The sequence below is a fragment of the Akanthomyces muscarius genome, chromosome 5, assembly GCF_028009165.1.
Source record: "Akanthomyces muscarius strain Ve6 chromosome 5, whole genome shotgun sequence".
NCBI classification, from domain to species: Eukaryota; Fungi; Ascomycota; class Sordariomycetes; order Hypocreales; family Cordycipitaceae; genus Akanthomyces; species Akanthomyces muscarius.
This window is the reverse complement of record NC_079245.1, coordinates 2,477,943-2,493,739: the sequence shown is the minus strand read 5'-3', so window position 1 is coordinate 2,493,739 and position 15,797 is coordinate 2,477,943. Positions and strand designations below refer to the sequence as shown.

The 15,797-nt window shown below is 54.1% G+C and overlaps 7 protein-coding genes across 7 annotated transcripts; 5 read left to right on the top strand and 2 right to left on the bottom strand.

Annotated features, from left to right (window-relative positions):
- Positions 1-467: 467 nt before the first annotated feature.
- LMH87_010124 (uncharacterized protein) lies at positions 468-2,289 on the top strand (the record flags this gene model as incomplete). The annotated part of the gene is made up of 3 exons (XM_056197232.1): positions 468-623; positions 680-802; positions 862-2,289. The coding sequence occupies 3 exons, from the start codon at positions 468-470 to the stop codon at positions 2,287-2,289; spliced, it is 1,707 nt and encodes a 568-aa protein (XP_056054302.1).
- Positions 2,290-2,993: 704 nt separating this feature from the next.
- Positions 2,994-4,646, top strand: LMH87_010123 (uncharacterized protein; the record flags this gene model as incomplete). The annotated part of the gene is made up of 2 exons (XM_056197231.1): positions 2,994-3,543; positions 3,634-4,646. 2 exons carry the CDS (start codon positions 2,994-2,996, stop codon positions 4,644-4,646), a joined length of 1,563 nt encoding a protein of 520 aa, XP_056054301.1.
- A 391-nt stretch (positions 4,647-5,037) lies between these two features.
- Positions 5,038-5,880, bottom strand: LMH87_010122 (uncharacterized protein; the record flags this gene model as incomplete). The annotated part of the gene is made up of 3 exons (XM_056197229.1): positions 5,038-5,163; positions 5,215-5,358; positions 5,428-5,880. 3 exons carry the CDS (start codon positions 5,878-5,880, stop codon positions 5,038-5,040), a joined length of 723 nt encoding a protein of 240 aa, XP_056054300.1.
- A 909-nt stretch (positions 5,881-6,789) lies between these two features.
- Positions 6,790-8,067, top strand: LMH87_010121 (uncharacterized protein; the record flags this gene model as incomplete). The annotated part of the gene is made up of 3 exons (XM_056197228.1): positions 6,790-6,823; positions 6,895-7,497; positions 7,640-8,067. The coding sequence occupies 3 exons, from the start codon at positions 6,790-6,792 to the stop codon at positions 8,065-8,067; spliced, it is 1,065 nt and encodes a 354-aa protein (XP_056054299.1).
- A 783-nt stretch (positions 8,068-8,850) lies between these two features.
- LMH87_010120 (uncharacterized protein) lies at positions 8,851-11,001 on the bottom strand (the record flags this gene model as incomplete). The annotated part of the gene is made up of 2 exons (XM_056197227.1): positions 8,851-10,587; positions 10,636-11,001. The coding sequence occupies 2 exons, from the start codon at positions 10,999-11,001 to the stop codon at positions 8,851-8,853; spliced, it is 2,103 nt and encodes a 700-aa protein (XP_056054298.1).
- A 1,351-nt stretch (positions 11,002-12,352) lies between these two features.
- Positions 12,353-13,647, top strand: LMH87_010119 (uncharacterized protein; the record flags this gene model as incomplete). The annotated part of the gene is made up of 6 exons (XM_056197226.1): positions 12,353-12,485; positions 12,560-12,573; positions 12,641-12,648; positions 12,699-12,730; positions 12,962-12,976; positions 13,049-13,647. The coding sequence occupies 6 exons, from the start codon at positions 12,353-12,355 to the stop codon at positions 13,645-13,647; spliced, it is 801 nt and encodes a 266-aa protein (XP_056054297.1).
- Positions 13,648-13,851: 204 nt separating this feature from the next.
- On the top strand, positions 13,852-15,339 carry LMH87_010118 (uncharacterized protein; the record flags this gene model as incomplete). The annotated part of the gene is made up of 3 exons (XM_056197225.1): positions 13,852-13,920; positions 14,305-14,313; positions 14,380-15,339. The coding sequence occupies 3 exons, from the start codon at positions 13,852-13,854 to the stop codon at positions 15,337-15,339; spliced, it is 1,038 nt and encodes a 345-aa protein (XP_056054296.1).
- Between the last annotated feature and the right edge of the window lie 458 nt (positions 15,340-15,797).

The window sequence follows — 15,797 nt, the reverse complement described above, 5'->3', positions numbered from 1 at the left end:
GGGGCACGATTTTGGATGCAAGAGATTATGCTTAAGAGACCTCGAGCAGCTGAATACGGCGTTTGCTACTGTGCCACTTTTTATTTGAAGAGTCCCGGGCCACCGAGCCCGGATTGCTGATCTTGTCCGCGAAGTTGGAGTGTGGCCGGGCCGCCTAATACAGTTGCACTGCGGCCACACTGCAGGAGTCCGACGGCCCGCCAAAGTCCGACGAACCTGGCAGTGTAAATCATCCAATAGCTGTGCTTTGCAACAGGGCCGATCACTCGTCACTCTATGCTATGGGCCATGGAAAATATGCTGTCAGGCCGCCGTGTTTTAGGTTGATTATTGGTCAAGTCTGGAACTACACACCAAGAATGCATCCACCACTATAATATTAGATCGTCAGGTCATTGGATATCTGTTAGCTCGAAGCCCCGTTCATCCCATACGCTAATTGAAACAGATCGTGTCGTCAAACCATCATGGTCCTCAGTCATATTTTTGAGCTGCTGTTGTCTTCTTGCTCCCAGATCAGAAAGCTCGGTGTCAAGCTATTTCCCTCTCAAAATGAAGTACATGGTAGAAATCCGAATGTCGTGGAATGGGCCTTTTCTGGAAACTACGATCCTGATACGGTGGTGCGTCTTCGTCTCACTCGGCAGGCAAGCCCACAACGCGAGCTGACATTCGATAGGTTCTAATCGATGCGTCCAACACTGAGCGTACTCTCTCAAAGAGAGAAGTCGTTCAATTAGTTACCAGGCTTGCTGGAGCATTCAAACCTGGAAGTGTTGTTTGCCTCCATTTGCCTAACGATGTTAGTTGCGTGCCCATCCCTAGAGCACTCGCGTAAAAGTGTCTTATTCGCCACGATAGATACTCTACCCTGTTCTCGTTCTTGCTATTCTCGCCTCAGGATGCCAATGGACTGGTCCGAATACATCATACAAGCAATACGAACTCGACCATCATCTGCGATATTCGCTAGCCACCTACGTCGTCACATCTGCTGAGCACCTTGATTCCATGGAAACGGTCACGGCGAATTTGGATGCAGATGTGGAGATTATTCTCTTCAGCGATATCCTCAAACCTTTCATTGAACCGAAGCATCCGAATCTGGGATACCGGACCTTGCACGATCTTGCAAAGCTCCATATTCCGCTCAACACGCTGACGCCCTTGAGCCAGCGTTTGGAACGCGTCCATCCACAGGCACCGGCAACACTCATGTCGACATCAGGGACTACAGGGTTCCCCAAAATGGCAGATCGCAGCCACGAGGCTCTCGTGACAGAATCAGCATCGGACGAGCAATACGACGCTAATCAGAGCTATGCTATCCGTCGTCTTTTCTGCACCCCAATCTTTCATTCATACTCTTTCCCCAAGATGATCATCAATCCCCTTCGACAGGGATATCCTACATATTTCATGACGCGCTTTGATGATAGCTTTGCGCAAAGGATTGCCGACTTCAACATCACGGACATCATCACTGTGCCGCCCATTCTTTCTCGGTTGGCTGCGCGGGTCCAAGAGGGCGAGCTGGATCGGGCGGCCCTGACCAGCCTCCGAACCGTCCTTTGCGCCGGCGCCCCGTTGACCAAGGAGCTACGCGAGGAATTTTTAGACGTACTACATAAAGAAGCGGTCCTCGTTCAGGAGTGGGGAATGACGGAGTGCGGATGCATCACAAGGATGCACTGGTCACAAGACCAGACCGACACCTATGGCTCCGTGGGACAGGTTGTCGGAGGCTACCAGGTAACCATGGACAAAGTCTCGCAGTTCCAGCTAGCCGATGGCAGAGTAGTCGCCGAGCTCCTAGCCAGAGGTCCTCAGATGATGACGGGCTACTTCAACAATGCAGATGCCACGGCGCAGGCGTTTGCTCCGGGTTCCTGGTACCGGACTGGTGACGTCGGGTACCTTGAGAACCAGGCCGACGGCACAGCTTTTGTTTACATTATGGACAGGGTCAAGGACATTATCAAGACAAATGGCTGGCAGGTTTCGCCGGCTGAGCTGGAGGCGGTGGCGAAGCGGTGCCCCGGGATCACGGACGCGTGCGCGGTGTCGGTTGGGTATGGCGTCGATGAGCGTCCTCGCATTTTTACTGTTCGCGTGAACAAAGATGTCAGTGAGAAGGATCTCATAGATTATCTGGGATTGCATCTTTCCAGACACAAGATTGCCAGGTGTGAGGTGCGTTTCATTGATAGTCTGCCTCGAGCGCCAAGTGGCAAGGTTCTCAGGAGGATGTTGCGTGTTGAGATGGAGAAAGAAGGGTCGGACGATTAATCTTAGTATCAATCTTATTTATTTATTCTATCTGCATTTCAAAGACATTGTAACACCATTGAAATCCTAGTCGTCGCTGTCGCTGCGTAATTGCTCAGCGAAACCCAATCGCACGCCCCATCTAGCCTATATCTTTGCCACATTGACACAGAATCTCCCAAATAAATCTCAAATAACTAAATTATTATTTTTTTCCTCGGAGCGATGGGCTTTATTCCACTGGCTTGATCATTCAAGCGTCAGGGCGACTGGGCAGGTAGTTTCAGGCGCCACTTATTTTGATTGCACAATTTTGCCGTTTTCAAGAATCGAGATCTATTCAAATTTTGGAAAAGGTACATCATCACAACCAAAAGAGCCATGGGATCGAATATTTCCGATCGCAGGACAGACAACAAAGGACGCTGTACCTCTGCAGATCGAGGCTCATTGCTGGGAAGCCGCTCTACAAGTCGCCGACGGGGTCCGAAAACCGTTACAGATACCGAGGGGGCTGGACATGCAGATTCTTGCAGTCTGCTAGCTCAAAGAAGCTAAGAAAATATCTGGAGCTTTAAAATCAAAGTTGGAAACGGTAAAAATAAATAGAGCTACAGCGAAAGAGGGTGTGGCTCTGCGACGTGCTTCCCTCCAACAAGTAAGTTTTGGCCAGATCCCAATAGATACGAGTAAGCAACTGCTTGGTTGTTGCAATCACTTTCACCATGCTGGGTAAATTAGCCTGCATTGGGCTCGCCTTTCTTTGCTACGTTGTCTTCGTCGCAATCCGTCGCGTCTTCTTCAGCCGCATCTCTCACGTCCCAGGCCCATGGTTCGCCTCCGTGACGTATCTCTACCATGCGTGGTACGAGCTCTGGCCGCATCAGGGTCAGTTTATGATGCACCTCGCGACGCTTCACGAAAAGTACGGGCCAATTATTCGCATCGGCCCGGATGAGGTGCACATCAAGGACACGCACTACATTGACGAGGTGTACCCCAGCGACGTGAGACGGAAAAGGAACAAGAGCACGCTGTTTTTCTGGATGGTCGGAACCAACGAGTTTGGTGACCACAGCGCGGGCGCGACCATTGACCATGATGTCCACCGGGCCAAGAGATCGAGCATGGCTCCCTATTTCAGTGCCAGGATGGTGCAAGACCTCGAGCCCAGAATCCTGGGCAAAGTGCAGCTGCTCAGGGACAAGATCCTCTCTATGGCAGGCTCTCAAGAGCTATTGGAGATGCGCAACGCCGTCAGCGGATTGACGTTAGGTGAGAAATTACACATCTTCAGTCCAATACTGAGCCTCTTCTGTTTCCACTCCACAAGCGTCACAGACTGACACTGCTCCCAACCAATAGACGTCATTTCCGAGTACTCTTTCGGAAGATCCTTTGGCGCATTAGACACGGGCAATTTTGGCAGGCCCTTAAACAACATCCTCCTCAAGGGTGTCAAGGTGCATCCCTTTGCGCGCATCTTTCGCCCGCTCGCCATTGCCATCTTCCGCGCCCCCAAGTGGATGATGCCCAGCAGCGAGATCCTCGACAACAGCATCAAGTACGACAAGCTCATCAGCGAGATGACGCAAGTCGCCTACGACGACGCGACCGGCTCCGGCAGCCACCACCACCACGACGGCTATGACAAGTCGCTGGCGCCATCATCCCGCACCATTGTCCACTCCATGGTCCAAAGCGACCAGCTCAGCCCCGAGGACAAGACCTTTTTGCGGCTCAAGGCCGACGCCATGGTGCTGATTGGCGCGGGCACGGAGACGACGGCGCGGACGCTCGCCACGGCGCTGTACTACATCCACGCCGACGCGGCCGTCTACGCGCGCGTGCTGCGCGAGGTGCGCTCCGCGATGCCAGACGCCGACTCGCCGATCCCGCCCGTCACCAAGCTCCGGCCGCTGCCGTACCTGACAGCCGTGCTGGAGGAGTCGTTGCGCATCGCGCACGGTGTCGCCGGCCGTCTCTCGCGGATTGCGCCCGAGGAGGACTTGGTGTATCGCGGGTTAAAGATCCCGCGCGGCGTCACGTTCTCGCAGTCCATGTACTATGTGCACTCGGACCCAGAGGTCTTCCCCGAGCCGAACGAGTTTCATCCTGAGCGCTTCATGGGTGACTCGACAGCGGCAGTGACTGCGCGAAAGCACCTGCAGCCGTTTGGAAAGGGCACTAGGAATTGCCTGGGCATCAACCTCGCCTGGTCGGAGCTGTACTTGACGGTCGCGGCTCTGGTTGGCTCTGTGCGCATGGAGTTGGTAGATACTACGGTCAGGGACGTGACTATCGTGAAGGAGTATTTTGTTGGGTATCTGCCAGAGGATAGCAAGGGTATTAGATTCAGAGTGCTTGGGAAAGCGTAGGTGCTGTCACGTAGCCACGGGACGGATAGGCATTAGCTTGAAGGACTTCGCCATCGGCGTGACTAGTTTGCACTTTCAATAAATATCTACCTCACACAATTTCACACAATTATTTCATTCAGTATTTCAATTGCATTGATAACAAGGGACTGAAATTTACGAGTGCCTTGCTTCTCCACGACTATTGTACAACCGGACCATTGCGCTCTGCATTGCTGGAGCTTGCGTAGATACATTGAGGCGCGACGACGTTTCCGTTATGGTGACAACTCTATTTCCTGGCGATAAAACCCCGGTTCTCCTATAAATGTTCTCGCCATCTATATTGCTCCCGCTTCCTATGATCGTCACCTGTGCGCTGTATATGTGCGACCGAGCCTCTCCGCAACGCTCAGAGCCCAACTTGCGACATCCCACCACCATCGCCTCTCCCAAAGATCGGTGCGTGGACATAGTCGTGCCACAACCACATTGAGTTGTAAACGACCCGAATCAAATTTCCGTACCATTCCGGACACTGCCCGTCCGCGTTTGTCGCATTGCGGACCCTCCTCGCTAATGTACGTACAATTCGTCTGCCGAACCAGAGAAATGTTGAGGCGCCGAGACGATTGCGCCACGTCTCCCCTGCCTCAAAAGCTGGAAGACTGTTAAGATACTCCTGGTAGCTAGCAGGCAGCCCTTGCTCCTCTGCGCCCTCTCGCAAAAGTGTCTGTCTACATTTCAGCATTTGCAGCTTTGTGCTGGACCCTCTCTCTGAGCTTCATAACGGCAAACGTACCACATATCGCAGGCTAGGCGCCGCATTTGGTCTTCTCGGGTACTTAGCCGTCAGTGTCGTCATTGTGATATTCTCGGCCGTTGCGTCGTTGCACTTGACTCCCGTCACCCTAATCTCCCGGTACGCCACGCCGCCGCCTTCCGATCCAACGACTCGACGAAAGTCTGGGAACGAGAGCAGATATGCAATACCATGGACCGGAGGAGGTTCTTTGAGCTTGGATTGGCCAACCGCGCTGCGACTCTCATGCGGCGCCACGCTGGCCATTGAGGGCTCGGAGTAGGGCAGGCCATACACGTCAAATGTCAGCATGTAGCCTGGTACGGAAACTGCTTGCGCGTCGAGAAACGCAATGCCTCGGGACTTCATCACAGACAACTTCATGTTGGATCCATAGCCAAAATACCAGACTTGCTCGTCGTCCATCGACGCGGATGCTCCGTCATTGGACATGATGGGTGTCAATGTGGTAAACCATAGATGATCCTAGCAACGAGACAATTGCCTTGTGAAAATTCATTCAATGCAGAATCAATCGGGATTCAAATGCAAGGGGGACTCATGACGCAGGCAGACCGGTGTCGCATTGCTCTCACGGGCGGCGCCGGTCCACGGACACCGATACGGGAGCCGAAGCAGAGATATGCTTCATGTGCTTTATGGAAGGCGATCCGCTGCAAAAGATGATTTTCAATTGCTGACATACGATATAGCTTCTAGTAAATTAAAAAAAAAAAAACATTTGTCGTCTGTTTCCTTTTCTGTTTTTTCTATATTGATATTCCCAAGTCGTTGAAGGACAAAGTTTGCAATGTACACTGATTCGGTTGTCTCGTTCTCTAGTCCTGTCACTTTAGGCGTCATTGGCACCCTTTTGGCAGGGCTACTATGGTCTTGGAGAAGCTGGAGGAAATCAGAACTTCCTCTGGTCTGCACTAATGAGGAATTTGCCAAGGACTCGCTTGCTGTCTTGACCACGGCAATGTCCCGGTTCCAGGGACCATTCCGCGTGCCGACTGCGACGGGTGAAAAAGTTGTCTTGCCGACGCGATACCTGGAGAGCATAAAAAACGATGATCGGTTTAGTTTTGCGCACGAAATGGCAAAGGTAGGTTTGACGGATGTAATTTATACGGCGGATGAGGACCGAATGCTCACAAACCGCAGCAATCTCTTTCCCATTTACCTGGGTTTGAGGCCTTTGCCACGCCTCTTCACGACAACATCTTTCAGGATACCGTCAGAACAAAAGTGACTCAATCCCTCGGTTTGTGACTTTGAAATGATGTGATATATCACGCACAGTATCGTTGATGATTTTCCGCAGGTGCCATCACAGAGTCACTCTCGGAAGAGACATCCATGGCGCTCAAGCAACTTCTCGGTGACGATCCAGGTGCGTATGCTGGACACAGATTTGGGGAAAGAAACATCGACTGACCCTTGGTGTTTTGCACGGATGAATAGAATGGAAAGACTGCGAGGTGGGCAAAACGGCGCTCAACTTGACAACACGACTTTCCACGCGCGTCTTCCTGGGCGAAAAGTTCTCGCGCAACCAAGAATGGCTGGATCTGACTCTGATGTATACCATGGCCGCAATGCATGCAGCCCAGGCTCTGCTCAAGTGGCCGAGCCTCTTGCAGCGTCTTGCCAATCTCTTCCTGCCCCAATGCATCGGGCAGAGGGCGATGCTAAAGTCCATCAAGGCTATCCTGAGCCCGGAGATTAAACAGCGACAGAAAGAGAGAGCCCTGATGCAGGAAGAAAAGGGTCAAATGCCCCCGGGCAAAGACACGATGGACTGGATGAGCGAGATTGCCCGAGGTAGGCCCTTTGATCTCATCTCAGGCCAGTTGCAGCTCAACTTTGTGGCCATTCACACAACGTCGACGCTCATGTCGGACGTGCTCCTTGATCTATGCGCATTTCCCGAATACATACCAAAGCTGAGAGAGGAAATTTGCCGAGTGGTATCGGAAAATGGGTGGAAAAAGACGGCCATGTACAAGCTGAAGCGGATGGACAGTTTTGTCAAGGAATCTCTGAGGTTGCGGCCTCAAAGCATGAGTACGCCCTTCTTGTCGCTCGCCTTTCCCGTCCCCTATCCTGAAGCTTGCATACTTCCCACTTGTCTTTTTTTTCGCCCTTTTTTATTTCTTCTTTTATTTTCTCTTCACTGTGGTATATGCATTTACTGACTAGTCGATAGTCACCGCTAGGAGAATGACGACAGAGGCAGTAGCACTCCCAGATGGCACCAAGATACCCAGAGGTAGCAGCGTCATGGTGCCTACCATCACAGCCATGCTCGACCCGTCCATTTACCCGAACCCGCACCACTTTGACGGAGAGAGATTTCTTCGAATGCGAGAGCAGAATGAAAACGCAGCGCAGCTTGTCACAACTGGTGCAAACTACCTTGGCTTCGGCATCGGGAAGCACAGCTGCCCGGGTCGTTTCCTTGCGGCCAATGAGATCAAGGTGGCACTGTGCCATCTTCTGCTCAAGTATGATGTCAAGTTTCCTGACGGGGTCAGCCGTCCTGACCCGATGGCGTGGGAGACTGCATACATGATCAATCCGGGTGCACGGGTGTTGATAAGACGGCGCCAGGAGGAGATTGTCCTAGACGCGTGAAACGAGACGGCTCTGAATGCTTGGTGCAGTTTTGGGTTGTGATTGGAGTTGTGCTAGCCATTGTTCAGCCCCTACCTACGAAATCTGCATATAGACATGCCAGTCGCACGGCATAGGCTACAAGTAGATTTCTCTGTTGTACTGTATTCACAGGACCAAAAGTCCTGTACCCTAAGCAAATCATCTGCCGCTATTTTCATGACCATGCCTCTCGTTCTGAACCGTTCGAACGAGATCCAACTACCGGCGCGCGTTGGCCTGTTCGCTTTACACGGCTCATTCTCCAAGGTACCGAGTAAGTTGGCTAATGAACCCGCCCCTGGCGGCACCTTTGCAGAGTCGGCCCTGATGATAACTCTGAGACGTGATGGGCCAACTACAGAGCCGGCACGAGACACGTCTCAATTCCGCTACAAGTCGCAAAAGCAAAGAAGGACTTTTAAAAAATAACCCCTGTCTGGTACTCTAGTTCAGATGTGAGGCCCAAGTGCTTACCTCGCTGTGCCGTCCCGTGACAGTGAGCACACGGCGGCCTATTCAATTTGCACGGGATTTGCCAACTACGTTGCTTACCCAATGTGCATCCTATTGATAATGGCGCCTGTAGTCCATGTCCTGCACAAATTTGCTCGAATTCCCTGTGGCAAAGTCAAATGATCAAGGTGGTATATTCAACCCAAATGCATGTACATATTACATATAACCGATACAATGATGCTTCGCAAACACACAAAATAATCCCGTATACAGGAAAAAACAACCCCATCTCCCACCATTATACAATTACGTTGCTGCATCAGTGCCTCCTCCCCGATCCACCTTGAGCGAATCAATCACCTTGTTCCGCAGGTCAAACAGCTCCTTGTCCATCTTGTCCACCTGCCCCAGCAGCGACTTGTACTTGTTCTGCCAGTGCTCGGCCTGCAGTCGCGGGTTCGACGAGTCCGGTTCGTCGTCGTCCTTGTCTCGCGAGCCACCACCACCACTCGCACCGCTACCTGCGCGGCTTCCCTTCCCGCCGTCGTCGCCCGCCGTCTTCTTGGCCCGCCACATGCTAAACGGGACAGAGGCGGCCATGTTAAAGTACCCGTGCAGGTGGCCAAACTGGTACTCCCACTCGCACTTGTACGCCGTGTGATCCCCCTTTTCGCCCATGCGGATGCACCGCGTCACGTTCGTCATGAGCATGCGCGCGCCGGCCAGCGCGGCCAGGTTGATCAGGAACGCCTGCGAGGACGCGGCTGTCTTGTACATGTTTTCGAGCGTCGCGTTGATTATGGCCGACGCCTCCTCCATGGACGCGGCCTCGGTCGGCTTGCCGTCCCCGTCGTACCAGTCCGACTCGTGCGTCATGCGGATAAAGTACGCCATGAGCGCGTCAATGTTGGTGCGGTCCGCCATGGTCTCAAAATAGTACTCTGGGAGGCTGCCGCCGGGCAGGTCGCTCGTCGCCGTGTAGGCATCGGCGGCCGCATTGATGGGCTCCCACTTCTGCGACTTGCCGTCGCCGCTCCGGTCCTCCGCGTACGGTTGGCCCGGTGGCGGCGCGTGCATGTTGTCGTAGGTAGGTAGAGGGTCTGGGGCTCCATATGGCGGAAACGACATTTGCTGGGCATGGATTCCCGGCGCCTGCTGCGCTTGTTGCGGCGGCGGCGGCGGCGTTGCTAGACGCACTGAGCCACTGGGCCTCTGTGGAACTTGCAGAGAGATGCTTGGACGAGCTGGTCGGGAGCCATCTTGCTGGTTCTGTGGGATATTATGTGAAGAATAAGGTGTTTGCTGTGAGTGGTCAAATGTCATCTGTGGTTGCGACATATCCTGCATTGTAACCGCTGGATGTACTTGCTCGCCGGCCACGGAGCTATTTCGCGACATTTCGCTTTCCATGTAGCCATTTGTATCAGACTTGTCCTGGGACTGCAGTGGATTTGGTTTATGTGGCCACGCCGTCGCGGCTGTTGTCGGGGTATCAACTGGAGTGCGGTTGATCGGAGGCCGTCCCCTGGTCTTCTTGGGCTTATCTTCGCCGCCCAACTTCCATGCTGACGAGACGTTCTTTGCTCCACGGCGCTGATGAGGGCCTTTAGCCTTGCTCGGCGTTACAGCAGAACGGGGTTCGTCGCCCCAGAAAGCATCTCGTACGGAAGGCGTGACGGCCGAAGCAGGCCAGCGTGTCAATGGCGTTTGTATAGTTTCATGCGGCGGCCATGCGCTAAGCGGCGTGTTCTCCAAGGGCCATGCGGACTGGGGCACATACTCGTCGGTTGTGGCGCCTGGCGATGTGCGCTGCCGCTGATTTGGGCCATTCCCGGCATTGTCGCTATCGGGTCTCTTGCGGCCTCTCTTGGGGCGTATATGAGGCAAGAGTGCCCTGAGAGCCATGTCGTCCTCCACGGCGATGCCATCACGAACAGGCTGGGCGACAGGGCTAGGGTCCATGGGAATATTTGTCCAATAGTCGTTGGCCATTTCCATGAGGTACTCAAAAAAGGCCTTTACGTGCATTGAATGTAGCCATTTCTGTAGAATATTAGCGCGTGCACGGGCGAGCAGCGTCCGGGTTCGTACCTTGAGGCGAACACCATATTGAGCAATTTTTTGAACACTCTCCTCCTTGGAAGGGTCAGGAGGCTCGACACCGAGCTTCGTGGTCAGCTCGGTCCAAGTCTTGATTTCTTTGCTGTAAAATCTGCGCACGAGCTCATAAATGGCAAAGGGGTCAAAGACTTTGCCGCCGCTCCGAGGCGGGTTGCGAAAGGCCTCGCGCAGGGTCTCGGTGTCGCAATCTGCCGGCAAGGCAGGGTTGCAGTAGAAGATAAAGGCGACATAAGCATCCTCAATCGTCTCGGCAGTGACGGAGCGGTCTGGCAGTGCAGAGCGTCCCGGGACGGGGACGGCATGGCCATTGGCTGGATTGGTGGTGAGCTGGGCCATGATGGGCGTCGTCGACAAGACGGCGTGCGGCACGGGCTTGCGCTCAATCACGGCGAGGCTGAGCGCAGAGGTCCATGAAGCAAGCCAAAGTCCAGCCGCCAGAGAAGGACGCGGACGATGATGACCGTTGCGCAGTAGCGTTGATGCAAGGAGCGCAAGGCCGGCCGAACCGCCGAGCGGGAGACGAGACGCAAAGTCAAACGGTCGTGTTTAGGCTTGGCGTTGAGCGGCGTGGCGTTCGGCCGGACGGTGAGGGTAAAACCGGCGCCGAATCAAAGAGCCGCAACGACGTCGGCAGGCACAGGCGATCAAAGATGGGATAAAGGGTGGGAAAATTATGCAGGGCCGGTTATGAAAGAAAAAAAAATAGGATTGCGGCAAAACAAGGTTTGTTGAGGAGTCGTGGAGCAGCAGCGAGGCTACAATCAATGGTGAAGAAAGCGTTTTTGCCAGTCAACGTCGGGTTAGCGGCAAAACGGCTGCCATCATTCGCTGTTTTTGGTGGTGGTCGCCTGTAAGGTAGGGAACGTTAGCAATAAAGGAGGTGGCCCGCACAGTGGTCAATAGGTACCAGTACTGGTAGCCTCCGATTCCGCCAGCATGGCCTTGACCTCGGTAATTCATTCCGAAGCAAGGACAAAGATGCCTGGTGGCGAGAGAAATCCAGTCAAAACCATATACACAATGAGGCTTACACCAGCTCAAACAGGCAATTGGCCTTTCGGTCCTCGGATGGCTTGCCGCTTCTTTTGCGGGGTTTCGCGTGCTAATTAGCCTTTGTTTGCTGCCCATCACTTGCCCATTACTCCCGCTGTCTTGATCACGAACGCTTGATGAGTAGTTGCTAGACGGTAATGCAAAGCACCTCGTACAATGAATATACACCAGGACAGTCTGTTTAAAAAAAGAACACCGACTTGAATTCATCTTGCACCAATTTTTCACGATTCGGCCCTGCCTTTTGCTCCCATCTGATCCGGATGTCGCCAAACGGCATAATACTCAATTTTGCCCATTCCGCTGATGCGGCTGACTAACCACGTGCCGACGGAGATGAGCGTCGTCTTCCATCCTTGCTCAACCTAGACTCCAACATGTACGCGACGGCAAGACTCTCAGATCGGCTAATCCGGGAGCATCTACCGAGCACTCTCACAATATGCTCGATGCACTCTGACAGTAACCATCATCATCATCATCACCACCACGTCGACACCAGCGCCCTTTCGTGAGGCCGTCGGCTGCAGTCGAGGCAACCAACCTCGCGGCATAGCCTGATCGTGCATACGCATAGATGCATTCCATCACTGCCACTGCCAGTTAGATTACACCGTCCATTTGGCTTTTCCACATGCAGCCACGCAACGCCCGATGCGAGATACGAACCAGGCACGATTCAGCCAACCCTAGCTCCGCCCCTCTCCTCCTAGCCCTACAACGAAGTCCTCGGCCTGTTCAAGCCCAACAGCAGGACGATCCCTTTAGTGAATGAGACCGTCGCCGCAGAGGTTGCCTCTTTTCAAAGCCGGACTGACCCTGAGCGACTCAAACCCCCCAGTCGAGACAGCCCTAGTGCCTCAGCCGCACTCCACCGCGCCCAAAACGCGTTGAAGCCAGCCCGTGCAAGGCTGAATTTTAGGCTCGTCGGTGGGTAGCTTAATTCTAAAGTTGGACCGAGTCTTACACTTCATCTCCAGCAGCATGTTGGAAGCGCTGCCGAAAAATGACTGTAAAAATGTAAATAAACCCGGGATCCTTTCACACGGTTGAAAATCCGGTCAAAACTTTTTCGTCTCGGCCACTTGCTCGACTGCTTTTTGTTGTGACTACCACGCTTGCCATCCTCGCCTTGTCCTTCTTCCATTACTTGGTTTACTTGGTCTACGGATACACTCTTGCAAAATGCGTTTCACAACTGTTCTGGCTCTCCTTGCTACCTCCAGCTATGCTCTGGATGTAGCAGAAAACACGTCGGGTAAGGGACTTGCTTTCCTATACCTGCTTCATACTACTTTGTCGGCCGCGAGCTAACGCATAGTCTTTCCAGGTGCCTTGATGGCCCGAGCCTGTCCCTCTGGCAAGAAGAGCTGCGGCAAATCCTGCATCCCCTCTGCTGCCTCGTGCTGCGGTGACGATGGCATCCTGTCCCAGTACTGCAACGAGGGTGCCGTCTGCAACAACCAGAGCGACAACCCCACAGTCTGGTGGTGCTGCCCCAAGTCCAAGCCCAAGTGCTCCATCATCGACCCCAATACTGCGTTCCCCGAGTTTGGCGTTCCCGGCGTCGACGGTGATTCTGGTTCCGGCTCTTCTGGCTCGGGGTCCTCCGGGTCGGGGTCTTCGGGTTCTGGCTCCTCCGGCTCTGGCTCTGGCTCTGGCTCTGGCTCTGGCTCTGGCTCTGGCTCTGGCTCCGGCTCCAGCGGCTCGTCTGGTTCCAGCTCGGACGACGACAAGAGCGGCTCCTCGGGCTCGAGCTCCAACTCTGGCTCTGGAAACTCAAACTCGAATGGCAACGGCAACAGCAACAACGACAACAACCAGAATCAAGGCCGCCCCAAGGGCTTCCCTTCCAAGAATGCCGCCACTCGTGACGTTGCCTCTGTTTCCGTCTTTGTGCTTGTCGCCGCTGCCGCCATGGCAGTTTGATTAGATGCTTATACGGCCTGTTGAGTTGTAAGAAGCGAATTGTGGGATTGATTTACACGTCCATTACAGGGGACGAGGCGTCGACGGCGATCTGACACGGGCAGCATTGCTCTATTGTTTCTCAAACTGTGATCATAATTTCAAATCTAGAGACATATTATTAACACCAACACAGTTTTCAAGCATTGCACCTTGGTCCCTAAAATGATGAAATGTCAACGTCTTCAGGCCGGCTGGTCGGCCGACGCCCGGCGAAAGTGGGGCCGTGATCCTGTAAGCCGCGCCCTTTGCGCAGGTCAGTGACGCTACCGCCGCCCTTGGCAGGCCGATTCGTTGGTGCAGAGAAGAGACAAATTATGAGAGCATCGACTGGATGAGTAATTCTTTTGCACCGTCAATGGTGGAACGCAACGCACCCCGCCGGGCCCGCATCCATTCACGTTCGGTTTTGTCCCCCCCGCGGCAGTATGGCGTCAACCCGACCGGCTTTTGTTTGTTAGCTTGATTTGAAAGCAACCTGATTTGAAATCACGTCATCCCGCCTGGCCGAGGCATTCCATCTATTTATACATCTCCAAGCCATCGCATCTCCAGTCGATCGGAAATTAAAGACAAGCTCATATTTTAAATCGTTTCGCATCCGGCAAAGTATCAAAGCACACACTTGTAACTTTTCAACGCCATCAGCGCCCAAAGCCGCATCACCACTTACTTATACATCTCCCCGCACAGACAGCCTCTGTTTCGAGAAGCCAACGCAACCCGAGGCTTTTCAATATTTCCTGCACCCGAGTCTTTTCAGCATCACCACCAGTCACCCACAATCACACAACACACGCAATGGCCGCCGCCGTAGCCGTGCCCCGGGGCGACGTCTCCGCCAACCTCAACTACTACCAGCCGCCCGCCGACGACTCGGCGCCCTACAACAACATCGACGCCAAGCCCCCGCTGCCGGACCGCAACTACTCGGACGTCGTACAGCCGACCACCATCCACGACATCCGCGGCCGCGAGGCCGACTTCTCCCTCGACCGCGACGCCTTCCAGGTTGTGCAGGGCGTGCCGCCGTCCGCCGAGGCGTCCTTCACCGACGACGCCTCCATCGCGGCCAACTACTACCCCGAGGTCGAGCAGCTGCTCCTGTCGCACATCCCCGGCGCGCAGAGGGTCTTCATCTTTGACCACACGATCCGCCGGTCCGACCCCGACGCGAGCCGTGGGCCCGTCAACCGCGTGCACATTGACCAGACGGCCAGGTCGGTCGAGCAACGCGTGCGGCGCTACTTTGGCGAGACCGGCGAGGCCGACGCCCTCCTCAAGGGCAGGTACCGCCTCGTCAACGTCTGGCGCCCGCTCAACAAGGGGCCGGTCGAGAGCAACCCGCTGTCGTTTGCGTCGACGGCGACTGTCGACGACGGCGACGTCGTCCCGGTCCAGCATCGATACAGCAGCGGCTACACGGGCGAGACGGCCGCCGTCCGGTACAACCCGCGCCAGAAGTGGTACTACCTCAGCGGCATGACGGGCAGCGAGCGCCTGCTGCTCGAGTGCTTCGACAGCGAGTCCCTCAAGCCCGGCACCGGCATCGGCGGGCGCGCGCCGCATACCGCCTTTGCGGACCCCAGGACGCGCGTCGACGCCGAGGGCCGCGAGAGCATCGAGGTCCGCACGCTGGTCTTTGGACCTTGAGCAAGCCGGAAGCACGAGACTCAACAGAGATTCATCTCGAGAGCAATGGTGTTTTTTTTTTTTGAAACGTGTGTACGCATAGGTAGCATGGGAGTAAGCCTTGATTTAGAATGCAACTTGAACATTATCGAGACATGTCTTTTGGTATTGTGCACCCGTGCGGTATGTCGACTAAAGAATTGGCATGAACTATAAAGCATACAATGTAAATCTGAGACTCTCGCTTCATTTCGTCTACCTGAGGGTCCGTAGCCTCGTTCCTTTATCAGCCGCCGTCCTCTTTTCAATTCATTACAAGGGGAACTCCAAGGTCGGCCAATCTTTCCTTCCGTGAGACACAAATTCCAGGGAAACATGACGTCCAGCAGAACCAGAACCTGCGGTATAAACAAGTACATAAGAAACATTCGATAATAAAGAAGCGCAGCTGCAGTAATACAGCAGCCACTAAAGGCGTG